Genomic DNA, 8,972 nt, shown 5'->3' with positions numbered 1-8,972 from the left:
TTCACTGTGTTAGCACCTATGGCTTTTTTTTAAAAAACCTGTTTCTATGTTGTCATAATGTCAAAAAAAAAAAAAAAAAGCATTGAAGCTGGCTGCACCTCACACAGCTGACTGTGCACTTGCCACCTACAGCTTGATGTTGATGAGCTGTGATTTAATCACATTTAAGTTTTTTAAAAAATTTAGAATTAGACACCCAGCTGGAAGGCGATCACGCACTGTTGGGCAGCTTAGGCAGGGATGCAGGGACACAGGGAGCCGGAAGACAGGGCCTGTTTGGTCAGCTGATGTAACCAACCACACCACGGAGAGCGGAGGGTTCAAGGTTGGCGTCTGGCATCCCAGCTAGGAAGGGGCCCTTCCTGCCTCAGCACACTGTGCTCTCCATGCCTTGGCCAAATGCCCAGGTGACGGGATGGAGATGACCGAGGTCCAAGGGCTTGGCTACAGGGAACACGGGCAAGGCAGTGAAGAGGAGCCGACGTGATATCTCAGAACAGCAGAAGCACAGGGAGCTCAGGCCTCAGAGAGCCTCAGAGACACCCTGTTTTCTTTGTGAGGGTGAGAGGCCGTCTGGTGAGGACCCTCATGAGTGGTGCGAAGTTACAGGATCCATTGCCCCAGGTGGGTCACACTTGGTAGCCAGCTTCTAGACCAATGCTTTTTCTTAGGACTCTGTCACATCAAAAAGGTCAGGTGAACCTTTTTGTTTTTTTGAGACAGAGTCTTGCTCTGTCTCAGGCTGGAGTGCAGTTGTGCGATCTTGGCTCACTGCAACCTCCGTCACCTGGGTTTAAGCGATTCTACTGCCTCAGCCTCCTGAGTAGCTAGGATTACAGGGGCCCAAGTAATTTTTGTATTTTTAATAGAGGCGGGGTTTCGCCATGGTGGCCAGGCTGGTTTCGAACTCCTGGTCTCAGGTGATCCACCCGCCTCAAAGGAGTACCTTTTATAACACGCAACCTAGAAGTATCAGAGAAACTTAAAAACGCGGCTCTCCCCAGACCTCCAGGCCCTTACTTTCCATCACATGTGACCACAATGAAGGTTTTTCCCCCGGGAGGGACAAGCCCCCCAGGCTCGGGCTCTGTCATCTGCTTCCTTGATAGAATATTGTCTTTTTCTCTATTTTCTCCTTTACAGGTACAGTCACCTGGGAAATAAAATTTTAATACAAAAGCAGACCAAAAGGTAAATTATCTTTAACAGTGCTGGCATGCTTAGTGGAAATGAATACTCTCTCACACACACAAAGACAGATGCACACAAAAACACGGGGCAAAGCCTCAGATGGTGGCTGGAAAAACATAAACAGAGAGAGCAGCTGGAAGTAGGAGAGGGCTGTGACTACGACTATCCACGTGCTGGGAGAGAAGGCCTGCCCCGGTGTGCCCAGCAATCTTTCCCTGCTTAGAAGTACTCAGGAGCCGGCTATCATCTGAAGCACCTCTTGGTATTTGTCAAGCTGCTTTTTGTCCCTCTCCCTAACCTCGTCAGCAAGAGGAGAAGGGCCTGAAGCCGAAGAGCTCAGAGCACAAAGCACTGCAGCTGCCGGGTGTTCTGGCCCCTGCTGCCCACCCTCTGTCCAGAACTCACAACCCCACGGCCCCCAGTCCACCCGACCTCACGCAGTGACAGCAGAAACGTCCACTACCTGGAGAGATTCCTCTGTTGTTCACCAAACTGCTCTCTGACATCTGAGAGGTTTTGTTTTTTGTGTGGCTATTTAATGAGTTAATATTTTCATCTGATGAATTCTCCTTCTCAGGAACAGAAACAAAAGATACCACGGGGCACATCTGGTCTTTATCCAGCATTTGAAATCTGAATTGTTTAGATTTATCCCAGCCAGCCAGTTTACAGCTGACTAAGTTTTGAGGAATGTCTCCTTTATTCCTGGAAAAATAAAATTAACTATGAACACAGCCAGGATTTCTAAAACCAAAATATTCAGTTATCATAAAACATAGAACTTAATCTAGGAAGTGGTGACTACAAATACACTTATGAATATAGGTCAAAAGGTCATCTTTGGGTAAAAAATTTTGAAAAGGTCTTCATGCCAGGTGCGGTGGCTCATGCCTGTAATCCCAGCACTTTGGGAGGCTGAGATGGGCGGAGCACGAGGTCAGGAGATCGAGACCATCCTGGCCAACATGGTGAAACCCCGTCTCTACTAAAAATACAAAAAATTAGCTGGGTGTGGTGGTGGGCGCCTGTAGTCCCAGCTACTCGGGAGGCTGAGGCAGGAGAATGGCGTGAACCTGGGAGGCGGAGGTTGTGGTGAGCCGAGATCGTGCCACTGCACTCTAGCCCGGGTGACAGTGCAAGACACTGTTCAAAAAAAAAAAAAAAACAAAGAAAAAAGAAAAGATCTTCATAAAGAAAAAAATAAATGACCAAAGTAAAGTTGGTTTTACAGAAATTATTGTCATAGTGTAAAAGCCATTAATGTAGCTTTATAGAAAATGTTTCAGTGGCAAACTCACTCTATCCAGATCACCATGGTTTTACTTCTTCCTTCCTTTAGGGTTCCAAAATGTGTCATCTGTGTAACTTCAATATCACCTTTGTTCTTCAACAAAATGGTTCCATAGAAATGAGTGGCCTCATGAACGGGGGCGGCGTCTCTGAAAAAAGAGCCCCAGAAAGACATCCCTCTGCAGCAGCACCACCCCTTCCTCGCCTGCCTCCGCTCCTGAGGATAGACTGCTGGTGGGGGCACTCAGAGGACCACCTCACCATAGGCAGGGCTTCCACAGACTTAGGTTTCTAAGGAGGATGGCAAACCCTAAGGAAGAGAACGACGCATTTCATCAAGTCTAGAGAAAAGGGAGCAGCCCAGGGGACAGCCACAGGCGAGGAGCCTGAGAACGGTGTCCTGAACGTGCTCCCCTACCTCCTGTGCAGAGTGCAGAGTTAGGGTGGCACATTCTCAGTCCTCTTCTCTCCAGCCACCTCCCAAGGTGGTGGTGGGGGAAGCATGGGCCTTGCCTATTAGGGCTCCACTAAACTTGCTTTGGAAAGAGTTTTGTTGCTTTGAAGCATTCGAAAACAATGAAATGAGTTTTTCTCTTTAGAAAATGAGAAGATGAGATTTTACCTTTCCCTAAAAATGGACCCATTTACTTCCCCTTCTTCTACTGATGCTGCAGGCTTGATTCTCCTCCCTGCCTCTCCACAAGCTCTTTCCAGAAGGTAAACCTGCCTCATGCCACTTCCCAGTCTGCAGCACCATTAAAAAAATGGAGTCTCTAGAATGGCTCCCCATAATTCTGGCCCCTGCTGCTAACTCGGTGAGGTTCCCAGCTACAGAGCAGCCCCTCCTGGCGGGTGCCTGTCTGGCTCTTCCTTCTCCGTGTGCCCAGGTGTGACAAGGGAGGTGCCGGGGCAGAGAGTCCACAGCGTTGCTGATGGACGGGGTGGGGATTTTGCAGGAAGGAGTCGTCAGATGCGACTGCCGGGTCCGTGGCTCAGCTCCCACAGGACAAGCTGCGGAGCTCTTGCCATGGGAAGGCTGTGGGACTGAGTGGAGAGGAGGAGCTCGCTTGGCACATGATCTATTTCTAGAGTGCAGAGGGGCTGCCCCACCTGGGGCCACGAGCTGAGGAACAGGCACCCCGGCTTCCCTGGCTCGCCCACCCCAGCAGCTTCTACTCTGTGGTCAGGAGGCCTCAGTGGGGAAATTCTGTTGGGGCAGAAACAGGTCTTTTTCAAGCATTTCTAGCCTAAAGAGAAGAGTAAGGAAAGCGCGGGTTCCGTGCTGTGCTGTCTCCTTAGCGGCCCTGGTGAGTCCCTGAAGACCCCAGGCCACGCTGCAGGCCCATGCTTCCTGGGCCTGATGCAAGAATGGGACGCCACAGCTTCTGCCTGGGGATGAGGTCAGAGAACAGACAGGAAGCCTGAGGAGTCCGACTCAGACATAGGAGGAGGTGCAGGTCTTATTTCCTGGCACCGTCAGGCTCAGCGGACTGGGCTGAAAGCAGAGCTCCTGTGCGTCCCAGGCTTCTGTGGTCAGACGCAGTGGGAGCAGTGCACGTCACATCCACGCCCCACGAGATGGGTCCTAGGCACCCTCCCAAAGGAAAGAGTGGTCCACTGGGGAGGGGGAACTGGGCCCCGAGCACCCAAACAAGCATCTGCCAGTGGGCCGTGGGGCGAGGCTCCTAGGAGGCTGAGCCCATCAGGCCCTTGAGCCCACCAGGCCCTGTCCCGTAACACCTCCCACAGCCCCAAGTCCACCCTCCGGCGGCTCCCTTACGTGGGGCGCACTGCTCCGCACACCCCTGTGGCTCAGTTCACACGGGGCTGTCTGCACCCAGAGGCCCAGCCAGGCACCAGATATGGGGCTGGAAAGCAGACATTTTCTCCAGACAGAACCTGTATTCTACAGGGATCAAAAATTAGCGGACTGATGGAGGAGATGTCTCAGAAGCTCACTGGTGGTGAGTGAGGAGTGTGAAAAGAAAATAAAGACTCGGGGCCGGGTGCGGTGGCTCATGCCTGTAATCCCAGCATTTTGAGAGGCTGAGGCGGGCGGATCACGAGGTCAGGAGATTGAGACCATCCTGGTTAACACGGTGAAACCCCGTCTCTACCAAAAATTAGCCAGGCGTGGTGGCGGATGCCTATAGTCCCAGCTACTCGGGAGGCTGAGGTGGGTGAATGGCGTGAACCCACGAGGTGGAACTTGTAGTGAGCCCAGATCGCGTCACTGCACTCCAGCCTGGGCGACAGAGCGAGACTCCGTCTCAAAAAAAAAAAAAAAAAAAGCAAAGACAGAGTCGGGACCCCACTCACCATGCCAAAAGGAAAAAACTCAGCCAGAAGCTGAGTCATGAAAGAAGTTGCCTTTCCTTTGTCCTTAAGCAGAGAGCTAGGAGACAAGGTTAAACATCTCCATGTTACCTTCTCTTACATCAAAATGCTGATTTACACAACCCACTCTCCCTCCCTGCTCCTTTTCCTTTCCTCTTGCAAATGTGTATTCAGTCATGTGACCACACCCTCTTTCTCCGCCAGCCCACTTTTCTCTTTTAAATATTGAAGACCTCAAAATCAGCTTTGGAAAAAGGCATGAACTACAGATCGTTCCTGTGGATTTGTGGTCCTTTTTCCCAGGCATGTCCTTCATCTTGGCAAAGTGAACTTCTAACTTGATTGAGACCTGTCTCACATACCTTTTTGTTACAGGAGGAAAGGCAGGCAGGGAGGGGGCGGGTCAGAGCTGGGGCTGCCCCACAAGTAGGGAGCTCAGGGAAGCCTCGTCATGTCTAGCACACAAAGAAGAACACAGATACAGGAAATCTAATAATTTTTTTTTTAAATTGGAGATGGAGTCTGGCTCTGTTACCCAGGCTGGAGTGCAGTGGCGCAATCTCTGCTCACTGCAACTTCCGCTTCCTGGGTTCAAGCAATTCTACTGCCTAGCAGCTGGGATTAAGGGTGTGCGCTGTCACGCCTGGCTAATTTTTTGTATTTTAGTAGAGACGGGGTTTCACTGTGTTGCCCAGGCTGTTCTCGAACTCCTGAGCTCAGGCAATCCACCCGCCTTGGCCTCCCAAAGTCCTAGGATTACAGGCGTGAGCCACTGTGGCCGGCCAGAAATCCAGTAATTTTAAGAACCAACTACGTCCAATGCATTTTTTAAATGCCAAAATGTGAAACAACAAAAGAGAAAAATCCACCCAAAATGGCAATTGCCAATGTAAGATAAAGGATGAAGAGGGACCCCAAACTCCATCTTCGGTCAACCACGGAGATGGCTGAAAGCTTCCAAAAGACAGTCTCTTTTTTTTTTTTTTTTTTTGAGATGGGGTGTCAGTCTGTTGCCCAGGCTGGAGTGCAGTGGCGCGATCTTGGCTCACTGCAAGCTCTGCCTCTTGGGTTCAAGTGATTCTCCTGCCTTGGCCTCCCAAGTAGCTGGGATTACAGGTGCTTGCCACCACACCCGGGTAATTTTTGTATTTTTAGTAGAGATGGGGTTTCTTCATGTTGGCCAGGCTGGTCTCGAACTCCTGACCTCGTGATCCACCCACCTCGGCATCCCAAAGCATTGGGATTACAGGCGTGAGCAACCATGACCAGCCTCCTTTTCCTTTCTCTTTTTTAAGACAGAGCCTTGCTGTGTTGCCCAGGCTAGAGTGTGGTAGCACGATCACAGCTCACTGCAGCCTCAAGCTCCTAGGCTCAAGCAATCTTCCTGCTTCAACTTTGTGCGTAGCTGGGACCAGAGGTGCACACCACCATGCTCGGCTAAACTTTTTTTTTTTTTTTTTTTTTTTTGAGAAGGAGTCTTGCTCTGTTGCCCAGGCTGGAGTGCAGTGGCACAATCTCGGCTCACTGCAAGCTCTGCCTCCCGGGTTCACGCCATTCTCTTGCCTCAGCCTCCTGAGCAGTTGGGACTACAGGTGCCCGCCACCACGCTCGGCTAATTTTTTGTATTTTTTAGTAGACATGGGGTTTCACCATATTAGCCAGTATGGTCTCGATCTCCTGACCTCGTGATCCACCCGCCTCAGCCTCCCAGAGTGCTGGGATTACAGGCGTGAGCCACCACGCCCGGCCTCGCTCGGCTAATTTTTTAATGTTTTGTAGAGACGGGGTCTCACTATGTTGCCCAGGCTGGTCTCAAATTCCTGGGCTCAAGCAATTCTCCTGCCACGGCCTCCTGAAGTGCTAGGGATGCTCTCCTTTTACCCCAACAACTCAGGGCTTGAAATGTCTACTATTTGGCTTATTAAAGTAACTCTTTAAAATATACTTATATTGGGCCTTTCACATCCCAAAGAAGAAAAGTGTTTTCTTTTTTTGAGAGGGAGTTTTGCTTGTCGCCCAGGCCTGAGTGCAGTGGCGCGATCTCAGCTCACCGCAACCTCTGCCTCTCAGGTTCAAGCAATTTTCCTGCCTCAGCCTCCCAAGTAGCTAGAATTACAGGTGAGCACCACCACGCCCAGCTAATTTTATACTTTTAGTAGAGACAGAGTTTCACCATGTTGGTCAGGCTGGTCTTGAACTCCCAACCTCAGGTGATCTGTCTGCCTCAGCCTCCCAAAGTGCTGGGATTACAGGCGTGAGCCACCACACCTGGCCAGAAAAGCGTTTTCTTACCGCCTCTTCACCAGGGTCATACAAAGCGCCCTCCAGAGGTAGCATGACTGGCTGCTCTCCACCACCACTGCACTGACCACGTCACCTCGCCGGGGTGTGTACCCATCTGGCAGTTTCAAGGAGTCCAAGGTAAAGAAGATGCTTTCCTCTATCACCCCGTTCCTTCCACAGAGGCTAGAGATGCAAACCTGGGAGCAAAGAGCTGAGCGTCACGGAAAGCAGGTGCTGCATGACACCAGGGCGCAGCTCTGACGCACGCCCAAGTCAGCCCAAAGCACACAAGCTGCACCAGGAAGCTCAAGTCTGCCATCCCATAGCACTGGTCCAGTGACTCTCCAACACATCTTTCTCCTTAGAACATTTTAGTACTGTTGCATGAACTGCAGACCTTAGAATTTAGGTATGCAAGCACTAGGAGTTACTGTTTCCTAGGAAAACATACTCCTCTTTGGCCATGACAAAGCTTTATTTTTCCAGGCTCCCAACACATGCAGGAGAAGCCTGGGCCGTGCAAGTTACCCCGATGGCAGGTCTGCTAGAAGCACAGAGAGGAGCCACTCGTCGGCACGCTACCTTGTCCACGCGCTTGTATCTCAGTGGCTTCACTGAGGTGGCTTCGCTGCTCCACGTGCCGGGCCGGATCCGGTACTCAGCCTCCACCCAGTCTCCCTTGCAGGGTTCGAAGCCTAAAACCGCCAGGAAAAAAGCCATGGTAGTGTTAAAGTGCACAAGTTATTCTGAGGTCGTGGTGCACTGAAATCATTTCTATCATATCTGAGGATACATTTGAACATTTAAAAGGCACTTTCTACTACTGTGAGAAACATATTTTGGAATAAAAACCCCTGAAGTATTATTAACCACTGCAATAAAATGAGCTGAGCTGGAGCCTCTCACTCACACCTCCAGGCTCTAGAAGGTGCAGTGTGCATGCTCGTGGCAGTCCCTCCCCATGTGGCACATCTGAGGGCAGGTGGCATCCCCCTTTCCCCCATCCTGCAGTGTTTGTGGCACCTCCCTGTCAGGGACACACACACGGTGCTCGGGAACAGAGAGACACCTGCACTCAGGTGTGAGGGAAGAACTCAATGGTCCAGCCAGCCCCTCAGTGTGCCAGAGAGCTGTGCTGTGGCCCAAGCCATGGCCTGCTGGACGCAAGACACCGCTGGGCCTCCCACAGCTGGTGGAAAACTGCAGGTTCAGTGACATGAAGTGGCTGAGTGGTGCTGACAGAACAGAGAGATGGTCTGCACAGGTCTGCCATAGTACAGGTAGTTAAAATCTTTTTGTTATTTTGCAATAAGCACTCTGGAAGCTCAAAAAAAAGTGTTTAATTGAATACTGAGTTTGTTTCTCCAGAAAGCTGGTGATGCGCATGTAACAGCACAAATATCAGCTGACGCCTATATTCACATGTGAGCCACGGTGAAATCACTGTCTATGTGAAAACAGAGGCCAAGCGTGGTGGCTCACGCCTGTAATCCCAGCACTTTGGGAGGCTGAGGCAGGCGGATCACAAGGTCAGGAGATCGAGACCATGGTGAAACCCCGTCTCTACTAAAAATACAAAAAATTAGCCGGGAGCAGTGGTGGGCGCCTGTAGTCCCAGCTACTCGGGAGGCTGAGGCAGGAGAATGGCGTGAACCCGGGAGGCGGAGTTTGCAGTGAGCTGAGATCACGCCACTGCACTCTAGCCTGGGTGACAGAGCGAGACACCACCTCAAAAAAAAAAAAAAAAAAGAAAGAAAAGAAAGAAAACAGAAGACACTAAAATATGTTAGGGCACTGACTTCAAGGTCAGGGAGTATTTTAAGAAGACCATGTCCTGGCCAGGCACGGTGGCTCACGCCTGTAATCCCAGC

The 8,972-nt window shown here is 50.9% G+C and overlaps 1 protein-coding gene across 9 annotated transcripts in view; it reads right to left on the bottom strand.

Annotated features, from left to right (window-relative positions):
• Positions 1-8,972, bottom strand: part of MOV10L1 (Mov10 like RISC complex RNA helicase 1) — a 71,908-nt gene that overhangs the window by 45,651 nt on the left and 17,285 nt on the right. For 8 of the 9 annotated variants that reach the window (XM_032138606.2, XM_032138607.2, XM_058431647.1 and 5 more), the window contains exons 4-8: positions 7,684-7,796; positions 7,111-7,298; positions 2,490-2,630; positions 1,655-1,896; positions 1,021-1,153 (exon numbers count right to left, since the gene is read on the bottom strand). In XM_032138606.2, coding sequence (XP_031994497.1) covers positions 1,021-1,153; positions 1,655-1,896; positions 2,490-2,630; positions 7,111-7,298; positions 7,684-7,796 — 817 coding nt within the window. The remainder of the gene's footprint in view (positions 1-1,020; positions 1,154-1,654; positions 1,897-2,489; positions 2,631-7,110; positions 7,299-7,683; positions 7,797-8,972) is intronic. The other variant, XM_058431651.1, reaches the window with a different exon arrangement.

This window comes from Hylobates moloch, unplaced genomic scaffold (assembly GCF_009828535.3).
Source record: "Hylobates moloch isolate HMO894 unplaced genomic scaffold, HMol_V3 SCAFFOLD_19, whole genome shotgun sequence".
NCBI classification, from domain to species: Eukaryota; Metazoa; Chordata; class Mammalia; order Primates; family Hylobatidae; genus Hylobates; species Hylobates moloch.
The sequence above is the reverse complement of the archived record's forward strand: the minus strand, read 5'-3'. Positions and strand labels throughout refer to the sequence as shown.